This window comes from Microtus oregoni, unplaced genomic scaffold (assembly GCF_018167655.1).
Source record: "Microtus oregoni isolate MIOR12 unplaced genomic scaffold, Mior012 000001F_ref0000356, whole genome shotgun sequence".
Classification (NCBI taxonomy): Eukaryota; Metazoa; Chordata; class Mammalia; order Rodentia; family Cricetidae; genus Microtus; species Microtus oregoni.
In genome coordinates this window covers 12,660,625-12,675,216 of record NW_024543060.1, presented here as the reverse complement: position 1 = coordinate 12,675,216, position 14,592 = coordinate 12,660,625, and the positions used below count along the sequence as shown (strand labels likewise).

Below are 14,592 nucleotides of genomic sequence, written 5' to 3'. Positions count from 1 at the left end.
CTCAGTGCTGGGATTATACGCAGGCATAACCATACCTAGCCGTGTGAACAATTGTAATTCAATCAATAAATACCTTTTGCTTTCTAGCTATAATTGTTGACTGACTTTTAAGATGGTTGGTTCTAAAACCTAGGGCCTATTCATGCTATTTGAGTGCTGAGCCATGTACCCAGCTGCTGCCTGATTTGTTTGGTTAACTAAAACATATGCATGGGATTTTTCCAGAGTTGATCATACTCTAGAAAGCACAACCAATTCTGCATCAATCTAAGATGATAGTATCAAAGAACTTTATAATTGGCCATCCTGGGATGTAGAGAAAAGCTCTGTCTCAAACAAAATGAGCATAGTGCTTTTGGCAAAACGATTTCACTATTACAGTATTCTGATTCTGAATTAATACACATACTTTTACAATGGAAATAAAAATATGTTTCCATTAATAAGACCCAAATACTTCTCTGAATATTCAAGTTCTTAAAATGAACTCAAATTTGATCCTTCTCCCAGATCTTTAATAACATATTCAGTTTCCTTAACAATAAAACATTCAATTTGCTGCTTTCATTATGCTCAAGGTAAGATATTCTGGCCAGAAGTCATAATCCTAGCACCCAGGAAGTGAAGGCAAAAGAATCCCTACAAGTCTGAGGCCAGTATGGGCTTCAGAGTAAGACTGTCTCAAAACAAACCTTTAAAAAAGACAGAAATCTGGGCACAACACAGTACCCCATAATCCTCTGCAGATGGAGACAGGTGGGTCCCTGGGAGCTTGCTGATCTCCATACAGCCCCAAGGCACATACCTATGCATGGCTGTACACTCGCACACATGAACATACACATACACACTCACTAGCAAAACAAAACCTAAAGTCTCCCTTGGTTTGTCCAGGTATTTACAAACACAACAATAGGTACTCACGTATACCAAGTAGGAAAAGAATGTGTAAAGAAAGGAAGTGATAAAACTTCTGCAAATCTGTGTGATGAGATTAGTGCCTTGTAATTTCTGAAATAACTTACAAAATTAAATTATACCACACAGAGCAATCTTTTCCCTCCACTGAAAAGTGAAAGAATGCTTTTTAAAATCACATTAAGTAGGATCTCTGTGAGTTCGAGACCAGCCTGGTCTACAAGAGCTAGTTCCAGGACAGGCTCCAAAACCACAGAGAAACCCTGTCTCAAAAAACCAAAAAAAAAAAAAAAAAAAAAATCACATTAAGTGGGTTCTTACTACCACCTAGTGTTATACCTCAAGAAATACCGCTTATAAAAATTAAAAATTTTAACATGCTTGTATTAACTAAACATTACTAGTTAACACACCAAGTAGTCTATAAAAACTTACTGAGCTCAAAAGGCCAGTATAGGATACAGTATAGGATATCCACCACGCGTCTTGTCTGGAAAAGGGTGTAACTCAAGTTAATGCCTCCCATGTTCAATGCTTGAGCGTTAGGCTCCATAGAGGCAGTAGTACTAATGCTCCTTAAATGGCCATGTTCCCTCAAAACTCCATCACTCACTATTTAATGTACCCTTCAACTCATACCAAATGACCTAGTCAAACAGAAAAACCGAACCAAGAGGAAAGCAGAATAACCAAGAGGAAAGCAGAATATACCCAGAAGTGGAAAAAGAACACGATGACAAGAGATAGACGTTTTTTGTTTATTCTGACTTTTGTTTTGATAAGACTATATTGCCACACAAGAAACTAATTTTCTCAGTTCATTAACTCAATTATGATCTCCAGAGACTTAAGCTATTATAAATGGACATTAACAACTTGAAAACCCAAAGTATTAAGTTATTACAGTGGGATCTTTTCGATAGTTTTTTTTTTTTTGTCTTTGTTTTTTGTTTTGTTTTTGTTTTTGTTTTTCAAGATAGGGCTTCTCTGGGGCTTTGGAGCCTATCCGGGAACTAGCTCTTGTAAACCAGGCTGGCCTCGAACTCACAGAAATCTGACTGCCTCTGCTTCCCAAGTGCTGGGATTAAAGGCATGAGCCACCACTAGCCAGCTCAGTTTTTAAAAAATTGTATTACATGTCAAATTTTACCACACTGTTTTTCAAAAATGATAAATTCTCTGTGTGCGTTATGGATAATACTTCTTATTCCTCATATACATAATGTTCAACTTCTGAAACTGAATGTCATAAATAACTCCTCATGTGTCTTGTCTACAAGTACTCACTTGAAAGGATCGCTCCATTGTTATTGCAAAGTAATATTCTCTCCTTGGATATTTCCGCTCACAGACCAAAACTTGATTGCATATTCTGCCCTTCGCTCCCGTCTGCTTGGTGATCAATTTTTTCCCAATCATCTGGGAGGAAACAGCTTTTGCTTCTTCTGGACTATAATAAGAAAAAGAATTCAAATCCTTCTGTTTTCCATGTGAAAAAAATCTGTACCACAAGTAAAGCTCAGTGTTTTCAACAATGTGGTGATTTAAATAAAGACTTTTCTTTTAAAAACTGTGACTTACGAGAAGACTATCTTCACTCCTCCTTTGAGGCCACTTGTAAACGTTCCTTTTCCTCTGCCGCCAGCTAAAACCTGTGCCTTTATCACAACATCCTTTGACCCTAGAAGAAAAATACTTTTTATTACACAGAAAGTGGGGAATCATGTGCAAGACAATATTTTATTGAACACTCACACTAATAGGTGTTATTAAACGAAGTCCCATTAATCTGCCATGTCAGACTGAGGCATTCCATGTAAGATTTTCCATATTTGAAAAGTAGAACATTCACCATCTTAAAGATGTATGCCATTAAAAGATTAGACAAACATGATATGGACTAAGTCATAAGTAGATATTAGCTGTAAAATAAAGGATAATCCACAGACCTAGAGATCCTAAGTAACAAGCAGGCAGGGCTCAAAGCTGGAGGGAGATCTCCCTGGAGCAGGGAAATAGAACAGACTTCGTGGGTGAACTTGGGACAGGTGGGGATTGAAACAAGAGGAATCAGGTGGGGGTGGAGGGAATGAGGGAGAGTACTGGGAGAGAAGACTGGAACTGAGGGGACATTTGGGGGGCAAGGTAGAAACCTAGGGCAATAGGAGCTCCTTGGAACTTACAAGGGCGACCCTAGCAAAGACTCCTTAGTAATGAAAAATACTAAGCCTCAACTGGCCATCTTCTGTAACCAGGCAAGGCTTCCAGTGGAGGGAATAGGACACTAATTCAGCAACAAAACCTTCTACCTAAATGTGTCCTGCCTACAAGATGTGCTGAGGTCCAGGTGGCACAGAACGTGCAGGAGTAACAACCAACGACTGGTCCAATTTGAGACCCATGCCAAAAGAGAGAGTCTACGCCTCACACTGTCTGGAGGGCCAGGAACCAGAGGCAGGATATCCCTGAGGCCTAGAAAAGAACAAAATGTGACTAGCAAAAAAAAGAAGAGAGAGAGAGAGAGAATAAAATGAATCATAGGATACTCTGCTATGCTCATAGAACAGAGCCTAGCACAATCATCAATCAGAGAGGCCTCATCCACCAACTAATAGGAACAGTTGTAGAGACCCACAGTCAAACATTAGGCTGAGTTTAGAGAATTCCACAGAAGAGGAGCCACAGAAGCTAAGGACAACATAAGAACACAACTCATAGAATCACCTAACCAGGGTTCATAGGGGCTCAAACTGAAGTACTGAAGTGACAATCAGGGAGCCTTTATGGGTTTCACCTAGGTCATCTGCATAAATGGTATGGTTGTATAGCTTGGTATTCTTATGGAACTCCTAACAGAAGGAGCAGGGGCTGCCTCTGACTCTTTTGCCTGCTCCTGGGACCCTTTTCCTCCTACTGGGTTGCCTTGTCCAGTCTTGATATAAGAGCATGGATCTAGTCTTACTGTAACTTGTTATGCCATATTTGTTTGATATCCCAGGAAGATTGCCCTTTTCTAAAAGGAAATGGAGGAGGAGTGGATCTGGGGGAGAGGCAGGATGAGGGACTGGGAGGAAAGGAGAGAGGGGAAACAGTGGTTGGGATGTAAATATGAGAGAAGAATAAATAAATAAATTTAAAAACCTCTGCCTTTCAAAGATTAGGCACTCACATTTCTGCAATAGTATACTAAAAGTATTTGAGCAATTCTCAGACTAAAGCTTTGGAAGGCATTAAAAGCACAACATTGAGACTAAAACGTTTTCTTAAAACTTGGCATGACTGGAGAGCCTAGACAGTGCCCTTCCACTGGCCTCAAGGGCAGAGCTCCCAAGGCTGGAGAGATGACCTGGTGATCTTGCAGAAGACCCACAGCAAAGCAGGTTCACAACCACCTGGAACTCCAGTTCCAGGGAAGTCCCACACCGTCTTCTGGGCCCTGTGGGCAACTGTATACATGTGGTACACATGTACTCACACAGGCACACACACTACACACAAATAATTTTTTTAAAAGTATCATATTTTTTAAAAAGTCAGAGTTTCCATCTGCCCTTCACAGGTCTAAGTCCTAATCCATAAAAGTTGTCACAAATATAAAAGTATCAAAATAATTGTCTTGTCTTTTTTAATATTTATTTATTTATTATGTATACAATGTTCTGTCTGTGTGTATGCCTGCAGGCCAGAAGAGGGCACCAGACCTCATTACAGATGGTTGTGAGCCACCATGTGGTTGCTGGGAATTGAACTCAGGACCTTTGGAAGAGCAGGCAATGCTCTTAACCGCTGAGCCATCTCTCCAGCCCGTCTTGTCTTTTTTAAAAAGTTTTTCAATTATTGTTTCAGGGAAAAAAACTCAACTAAGTGAAGAAAGTAATATTTTGGAAATAGGTACAGTTTTACTGACGTCATTAATAAACAAATCAGGACCTGCTAACATTGACCATACACAAATTCAAACCCTACTGCATTTATAATTAACAAGCATTTCACTAAAATTAGTATTTCACAAAACTTTTATTGAATAATCTGAAAAAAATTTATTATAACAATAAAAACTATAAAGTCATACTCTCAAGTCAGGAAAAGAGTAGCCATCGAACTGAAAAGAATTTATATAGTAACATTCTCATTTTTAAAAAGTGTTCTTGCTTTTACAGCTAAAGTAAGCATAAGTTTAAACACTTCTTAGTAGTCTAGGTTTAACACTTAGACTAACTGCTCTGTAGTCTGTGTGAAAAGCTAATTAGCACAAAGTTCACTGAACACATCTAAAGTCATAGTAAGCACAAGCCCACCCAAGATGATCGCCTACTCCCCACATAAACACGGCTCATACTTCAAACACAGGAAACGATGTGCAGACACTACACTATTCCATTGTGTTTTCATGCTAAACCTTTTAAAATGTAAATTAGACTTATTTCCTAAAATCAAAACTCGTTTAAGATACAAATTAATGGAAGTTATTAAGGATTCTCTCAATAAAAGAATGTAATAGTAAATATGGGCAACTCCAGAACCTGTTTAACAAACTCTAATACATACCGATTACCTAACTGGTGTGGGATTCCCCTCTGTATGCTGTGAATATCTTTGGTTAATAAAGGAACTGCTTTGGGCCTATAGCAGAGCTATGGGGAACAGAGCTAGGCAGGGAAAACTAAATGAAATGCTGGGAGAAAGGAGGCGGAGTAAGAGAGAAGCCTAGGAGCCACCACTGGACATAGACGTGCTGAAACTTTGCTGGTAGACCACGACCTCATGGGGATGCACAGATTAACGGAGATGGGTTAAATTAAGATGTAAGAATTAGCCAATAAGAAGCTAGAGCTAATGGGCCAAGAGGTGATTTAAATAATATGGTTTCTGTGTGATTATTTCGGGGCTGAGCAGCCAGGAACCAACAAGCAGCCTCCTCCTACACCTATCAGGCATCCTTCTAAGCCTTTGGGATGGTTGGGTGAGCAGGTCCTTGCTCCTACGGAGCTTAGCCTAGCTCAGCTTCTTTATCCCTACTCATCTGTTTCCCACATGGGAAGCAAAGACGTCCGTGCCCCCTCTCCACAACCACACATGAACAGTTAAGATTCCCCACCAAAATTTTTCTAAAACATAACAAAATAACCTCGCCACAGCCACCATCCTTCAAACTACAAAGTAGAAAGACTCACTTTCCCCATAAGTCTGTTCTAGCTAAGAAGAGGGTTTCAAACCACATCCTATCACCAATATAAGTGGTTCCTAAGACACTACACTACAGCTCAAAATTATCTTATAACAACTGCAAATTTTCAACAATTGTAAAATCCTACCTTCTCAAAAAAATTAAAAAAAAAAAAAAGGCCAAGTCAAATGTGGTAGCATGCACCTAATCACTAATCCCAGCATTTTTTAAGAGGTAAAAATAGGAGAATCTTAGTTCAAAGATATTCTTGGCAATGTAGAACCTACCTCCCAAAATAAACAAATGTCAAAAGTTATCAAACCACAAGTAAAGCTTCCATCTTATTCAAGTTTGTGACAAGATGACTAAGCGTTTTTATTTGTTTGTTTGTTTTTAAATACCTAATTTTTTGGCGATTGCATAAACTTCATCTGATGACTTTGCCACAAAGCCTTTGGGAACACAGACTCCAGCTTCCCTCAATAAATCCATACTCAAGTATTCATGCAGTGAGAGATTCCTTTGTTGCTGCTGCTGCATTTGGAGTCCATGCTTGTTAAACAATCCAGAATTTCCCAGAACCTGAAAAAAGAATGGAGGCATATTTAAGAATGACAGTGGTCTGGCAGTTGTTTTACAAGAAAGAAAGAACAATGAACCGCCTCTTCATATTGGGTTATAGAGTGATACATTAAATCACCCAAACATGATACAGTACCTGAATTGCGATGTAAAACTAAAAGCAGGCCTACCAGTTAAATATCAGGTGTTACCTTGTAACTTTTTACCTGCTTCCTCATCACCCATCCCTAGTCCTTACCTGACATCTGAGCTCCACCACCTATCTCCACTAGCCTACAGGAAATGGCTAGTTGAATGATAAATTCAGAGGCTCTAAGGTCAATCTCATCTTTTTCCACAAAATTAAACTGTTTCCCACGTTGTTTTCTGTACCCTTCTCTGGGATCTACACTACCTGGCATTAGATAATGTGAAAGCAGAATGACTTGGGGAACATGCAACTACAAACCCCTCCCCTTTCCAATCCATGCTAAATGTTCATTCACTCTTATTAAACATTTAAAGCACACAGGAATTAGAAATAGAAGAGTGCAGTTATCCTTAAGGTAAAGTCTAGTGTGTATCTGTGCACAAGGACAGTTAGGAAACAAACATGCCAGCTGGCAATAAGAATGAGAAAGAACGCTCATACAGAGAGAAAATTACAACGACCCACCAAAAAGGCCAAAGGGGTGGCTCAGAGAGAATGTTTGCAGTACAGGCCTCGTGAACTAAGTTTAACCCTCAGATCCCTTGCAAAAGTGAGTATCCACACATTGCTGGGAACACTCACACATTCTCTGTCTCTCTCTCCCTCTCTCTCCCTCTCTCTCTCTCTCTCTCTCTCTCTCTCACACACACACACACACACACACATTTTTTCTTATTAAACAGAATGTCAAAAAGAAATCTTTAACTTATATCTTCCTGCTGAATGAGAGAGAAAGAGGCAGCTAGCTTTGCAGCTTCCTGTACCAAGGCCGCTGCTCAGAAAGCACACTCATCAGTTAGATCTCTAACATCTATCAGTCCCAACACCTGAAGTCAGTCTAAGCTAAACCTAGTAAGATGATGAAAACCCTGCCTTTCCTCATTTTAAAACCCTCAATTCCTACAACCCTCCAAGGCAATATACAGAACAGATTAGCCACAAAAATCTTCCAAGACTGCACTGAAATCAGACTCTTACGCTTTAGCTGTACACTCCCATTACTTCCGCATGAAATCAAACACACAAAAACATAATTCCCATAAAAAAAACAGTAACATAAGACTTAAAGACCTTTACATAAAGTCTGTTTCTTGAAATGAAAGAAATTTATTTTTGAACTATCGCATCAAAACTAAGACTGTTTCTTAAGATGGGATTCTCTATAAAACCAGAATATCTGAACTGGACTCAAAGAAATTAGAACTGGTAATAAATCACTTAGTTGGTTCTTTTTTTTTTTTTTTTTTTTTTTTTTTTGGTTTTTCGAGACAGGGTTTCTCTGTGGCTTTGGAGCCTGTCCTGGAACCTCTAGACCAGGCTGGTCTCGAACTCACAGAGATCCGCCTGCCTCTGCCTCCCGAGTGCTGGGATTAAAGGCGTGCGCCACCATCGCCCGGCGATTTAGTTGGTTCTTATGGACCCTAGTTTGAGCACCTCTAACCTAACAAGTCAATCACATATAACAGCAATGTATTGCTAATTCATCTAGTTAAAAGCCTGGCTAAGGTTGACAACATGGTTCAGTGGGTAAAAGTGGCTTGCCATACAAGCCTAGTGACCCTAAGTTCAAGCCCCAAAACCAGTAAGTTGTCCTCTGTACTCCATGTGCACAAAGAGTTCACACACACACAAACACACACACACACACACACACACACACACACACACACGGGAAGGGGATGAGGAAGAAGAAACAGTAAGAGGAGGAGGAGGACAAGGAGCCCTCTGTGAGCTGACAATCCAGCTACCTACCTATCTTATCTCAGTGGAGATTTCAGAGTTGTACAGAAACATAAAAACCAATATAGCCATTGAATCGAACCGTAGATTTTATTGCACATAAACTAGACCTCAAAAATAAAAGTGAAGGGAAGAACCTAGACAAACCTAGTGAAGGTGGTCACACTCATTTTTTTTTTTTAATGTTTCTCTAGGAGACAGTGTGCCACTAATGCTGCAAACTTCAGTGCTGGGGCTAGAGGGTTAGGAGCACAGACTGTTGTTCTTTCGAGGACCCAAGTTCTGCTCCCAACACCCACGCTGAATGGCTCACAGATGCATGTAACTGCAGCTTTGGGGGGATCAGATTCTATGGCCACCCACACACGTACACATACCCATGCAAAGTCACACATCACATAATTAAAAATAAATCTTTAAAAAAAAAGTCAATCACACACACACACACACACACACACACACACAAAGTTTCTAACTGGGTGGTGGCACAAGCCTTTAATCCCAGCACTCCAGAGGCAGAGGTAGGTGAATCTCTATGAGTCAAGGCCAGGCTAGTCTAGAAGAGCTAGTTCCACGACAGCTAGGGCTGTTACACAAAGAAACCTTGTCTCCAAAAAAAACCCAAAAGCAAAAAAAAAAAGAGTCACTCAGCAGTCTATGTCACTGGATGGCACCTCCTTAGCTGCACACATCAAAGAGAAATGCCACAGAAAAGGATGCTACTTTCTAAAACATAAACTCTAAAGGGTACTGCCAAACTGCACATCATTCACTTTAACTCAGTGATGAAATTCCTGTGCACAGGAGTGCACTGTGGTTACCTGGAAAAGGTCTTAGTCCTCGAAGACTGGGGTGTGTTTGTCTTGGTCTGGTTTATTTTGAGATGGCCTAGCTGGTCTAGAACTCTAGGAATTAAGTGATCCTGACATCTCAGTCCCCAGGTAGCTGGTACTGCACATACTAAGGGTTCCAAAATGTTTATCTTTTTATTTGGTTTTGGTTTTGTTTTATTTTGCTTTTTAAGACAGGGTTCCTCTGTGTAGCCCTGGTTATCCTGAAGCTCACACTGTAGACCAGGCTGGCCTTGAACTCACAGAGATCTGCCTGCTTCTGCCTACGAGTGCTGGGATTAGATGTGTGGGCCATCACACCTGGCTAAAAGTTTTATTCTTAAAGAATACATACATACATATATATATATATATATATATATGTATGTATGTATATATTCTTAAATGTATACATTCCTAGAGAATATATATGTGTATGTATATATGTATGTATGTATAAGTATCTAGGGGTGAAGGGCCATGATACTTGCAACTTACTCTCAGGTAGCTGAGCAAAATGAAACAGTGTCATTTTATATGTGTGTGTGTGTGTGTGTGTGTGTGTGTGTATAATTTTTGAGATTAAAATTTAATTACAACATTTATTCCTTACCTTTCCCGTCCTCCCTCCAAACTCTCCCATACACCCCTCTCTTCTCTCCTTTATATTCATGGCTTTTTCACTAGTTGTTATTGCATGTATATATGTATTCACATATACATATATAGTCCTAAATATATCCCTATATGTATGTATGTTTTCAGGGATGGTCGTTCAGCACTGAGCAACTAATTGATGTGCTCTCCCACTTCCAGCTTTCTCTTAGTTGCCTATAGTTCTTGGTATAAGGTGGAGGCCTCGTGGGCTTTTCTTCATCCAGTTTGGCATGCCCATTGGTGTCATCCTTGTTCAACTCACATTTGGGCAGTCATGTTGGTGAGACCTCATGGGTATAGCCTCTGGTGTTACTAAAAGACACAATCTCAGAACAAACTTCCTGATCCTGACTCTCTGGCTCTTACAATCATTATGGCCCCTCTTCATCAATGTCCCCTGAGACTCAGGTATGAGAATGTTCTGTAGATGTATCCATTGGGACTGGACTCCACAACTCTGCATTTTGATTGGTTGTGGTTTTCTGTAGTGGTCTCTGTCTGTTGCCAAGAGAAGTTTCCTTGATGAGGGGAGAAGACTACACTTATCTGTGGGTACAAGGAAAATGTTCATAGACTGTTGTAGGAATGTGCTGGTTTAATATATTAGTGGTTGTTGATTCTCCTCCAATAACCGTGACTTCAGTAGCACTGAGTGGTAGCTAGGTTTCTAGTACACAGCATGGTCTCCCTCTTCATTACCATCAAGTTCTGTGAGCCCCGACTGTGCATGCCCTCAGAGTACCACGCTGTCAGTGTGGTTCACAGACAACACAGCAGGGTAGAACTCTTGGTTGTCTCCCTCCTTTGGGAAGATTTCAGGGTGCCTTTTGGTACCATGAGAGCCAGTCTTCAGGGAGGGGGCATTTGGAGCAGTTCCAGATCAGGGATGTCTGGGCCATGTTTCTGAAGCACATGGTGTCTTCAGGAACCGAGACTTACCTTCCACTTCTTTGAGGTAACCAAGGGCAACAACAGTAACAGGGCATACATTTTGGGAGTTTCTTGGGCTAACAACAAAAGAGGGCTTCTCATGTGTAGTACTTAGATTTTTGTTAGGTGATTTTGGCTCTTATGGAGCCAGGTGGTGGCAGCATCAGTGGCAGCATCAGAGGCACACGCCTTTAATCCCAGCACTCGGCAGGCAGAGACGAGGGCAAACAGATGTCTGTGAGTTGAGGCCAGCATCATCTAGTGGAGTTCCAGGACAGGCAGGACTATACAGGGCAACTTGGGGCGCGCGGGGGGGGGGGGGGGGATATGGATGCTCAATTAGGTGAAAGCATCACAGTACCTACTGCACTACTGTTGGAACACTTTCACTAATTTGAGTTTGATTTGGTTGGTTTTATTTGGGAGGGAGATGGGTTTTGAGACAGGGTTTCTCTTTGTAGCCCTGCCTATCCTCATTCTATAGACCAGCTGACCTGGAACTCAGCCATCCACCTGCCTCTGCCTCCCAGAAGCTTGGGATTAAAGTCATGTAACACCATGCCCAGCTCTTTAAAAGAGTTTTAACATCTGAAGTATTTAGATAAATTGTGTCCTTGCAGCACCAACTGCTATAACTTCCAATTTCCTTAGTTTTAAATTCTATTAGTAATACAATCCCTGCGCAATCCCAAGGACGGGCAGCATCAGAAGTTACAGTTGGATAGGAGGAGGGGGTTTAGGTGCTCTACTGCAGTGGCTGTGGGAAACACTAATGTACTTCTTTTTTAAAATCAACCGGAAAGGTGGCTATGTATGTTCTCATCACAAAGAAATGACAACTATTTCAGGTAACAAAATACTAATTACCCTGATTTGATCATAAGTATACATGAATTAAAACATTATGTATCAAATAAAAAAGGAAACTTAAGGAAAAAGAAAAATGAACAATTCCTAGACAAACCCACAATTTCTTTTTACAGAACTGTATTGCTAAATTTAATGTGTGACCTTGAACAAGTTTCATCCTAAGAGAACGTGTCCACATCAAGAGCAAGATGTCAGACTCCTGGCAAACTTCAAAGATATATGCAGGAAAAGAGCACTAACAAAGACGGCGCATTACACATCCCATAGGAAGATGCAAAGGCATTTTTAACAGAGTTTCCAAACGGATAAACTATTACAATAAAACGAAATCCACCTGTTGATGAAACCCTTACTCTCTAAACTCGGCAGCATTACTTAAGGAAGTGCCGTGGAGGGCCTAAATCTTTTCAACTAAGACATGCCTGAAGTTACCTCAGAACATAACCAAAAACTCTGGAACTATCTTAGGAAGCTGATCTTGCTCTTGCAGTTTTAAGGTATCAACACTGACGACCAATTTTTATAGGGCTGGTTGTTGTTTAAGTAGTTTGTTTTTGTTCTTTTGAGACAGGGTCTCCTGCAGCCTAGGCTGGCCTTGAACTCTAAGTAGAAAATGATGACCTTCAATGACCTGATCCTTTTGCCTACCTGAGTGCTAGGATTTTAGGGATGCTGGGGCTGGAACCCAGGGCTTCTTATATGCTGGGCAGGCACTCTACCAAATGCACAGCACCCCCAGCCTCCGTTCTTCTGTCCTTGAGTTGTAGAGCGGACACAAGCTAGCAGTTTCAGAAAGGGACAGCTGTGGAATTAAACCTCAGCCATCATCTCAGCTGCTGTCTCTTAGGCCAAAGTTCTTCTCTCTGCCACAAGATCGTCATCAATGGCAATTGGTCTTAATGACAACCCCAGGGCTGCTGACAAGCCTGACGACCTTAGGTCAACATCTGCCACACTCTAAATGTCAAGAAGCAAAGCAACAAACAGAAGTCGGTACTACCACTTCAGCCTGTCCAGAAACGGAGCGCTCCGAAAGAGCCCTTCCCTACTCTCCCGGCTCATCAGCTGAAAACTCAAACTCGTTACCTGCACTCACTACCCGGGCTGGCCGATCACGGCTATTTGGGGAGGGTGGGCAGGCCGACTCGGCTGGAGCTCCGAAGCCCTTCCCACCGGACGACAGCTCCCCTGAGGAGAAGGTACACTTGAAGGGCATCCCCCTTACCCAAAAGGAGCCCGGAAGCGTCGACCCTCGGCCAGGACGGCACCGGGCTGCTCTCGGCGAGCCCCGCCACGCTCCCGGAGCCGAAGCGGGCAGCCAGGACGCCGGACCGGGCCTCCCGAGGACTCGGGCCGGAGCGGAACGGAGCTGCCGGAGAGCCGGCTCGCACTCCTGGCTCGCAGCCTCGCCGCTGCGCCCCGCAAGGCACCCGGGATGTGCCAGCGCCGCGGACAGCCCCGCCGCCCGGCCGCCGACCCCCCGAGGCTGAAGCGGGCCAGGCGGACCTACCTGGGCGGCGGCCCGCAGCGTAGGCTGCGGCCGGTGGCTCCTCAGGGCGGCCGCGGCCAACTGCCGGCCATAGAACATGGACGCCGCCATTGCTGAGTCCGACCCGTCCCCTCAGCAGCGCGCAGGCGCACAGACGCCGCCACCGCAGCCGCGCACCGGGCCCTCGACCCCTGGACAATCCAGGGGGCGGAGCCTTGGGTTAACCCTGTCGCTACGGTACTGGCCTGGTTAGGCAAGCACAGATCTGACTTTGACCCTCAGAACTTTCACCTAGGCCTCAAAGGTTGCCCCAGAACATTTCCTAGAGGACTGCAGCGTTGCCATATCTTCCCTGAGCCCTAGTGACCTCAACTAAAAATGGGGTTAATTCGTGATGGTGAATGTAGGTTTGTTTTGAGTCTTTTGGATACTAAAGCTTAAATAAAACAGACAGCGCCCTGATGCTCGGAAGTTTGTCAATCACTAAAGCCGACTACACTCTGAAAACATTAGCAAAATGTCTTTGAAAGGGGTGGCTTAGTGGTTAAGCGGGTACTGCTGTTGCAGAAGACGTAAGCTCAATTCCCAGCACCCACGTCAGGAAGGGCGCTATTGTCAACCCTGTCTCGAAAAAACAAAAAGAAAAAAAGAGATCTAAAACCCTCTTCTGGCCTCCCTAGGCACCTACACCCCCGTGCACATCCATACAACACCACACACATACAATTAGAAAATACTACCACTTTTGAACCGGAAAATATATTAAGTGAGGTAAGCCAGGACCCAGAAAGACATATGTTCTTTCTCATTTAAAGATCTTATCTTTAAATTGTTATAAGTATTCATTTGTGAGCAAAGGTTAGAGTCCAGGAAACTACAGAGGAGCCTGCGGGAGAGGAGAAACTAATATTCCTGGGGACACAGGTGAGAAGGGACAGGGAGGTAAAGGAGAGGAGGAAGGGGATCAATCAAACCCACATATAAAAATGTCATAAGGAAACCTGTTAGCTATATGCTAATTTAAAAAATATACCCACCCCCCCCAACAAATGCCTGGTGATGTTTACCCACAATCCTAGCACACTGGAAGCTGTGGCAGGATGTCTGTCAGCAAGACCCTGTCTTAGGAAGAAAGAAAGAAAGAAAGAAAGAAAGAAAGAAAGAAAGAAAGAAAGAAAGGTGGAGGAAGGAAGGGAGGGAAGAGGAGGGGAGAAGGAGG

The 14,592-nt window shown here is 42.5% G+C and overlaps 1 protein-coding gene across 1 annotated transcript in view; it reads right to left on the bottom strand.

The window, feature by feature from the left end:
- Nucleotides 1-13,539, bottom strand: part of Sucla2 (succinate-CoA ligase ADP-forming subunit beta) — a 35,488-nt gene extending 21,949 nt beyond the window's left edge. The window contains exons 1-4 of the mRNA XM_041677646.1: nt 13,395-13,539; nt 6,487-6,667; nt 2,500-2,599; nt 2,206-2,368 (exon numbers count right to left, since the gene is read on the bottom strand). Coding sequence (XP_041533580.1) covers nt 2,206-2,368; nt 2,500-2,599; nt 6,487-6,667; nt 13,395-13,484 — 534 coding nt within the window. The 5' untranslated portion in view covers nt 13,485-13,539. The remainder of the gene's footprint in view (nt 1-2,205; nt 2,369-2,499; nt 2,600-6,486; nt 6,668-13,394) is intronic.
- Between the last annotated feature and the right edge of the window lie 1,053 nt (nt 13,540-14,592).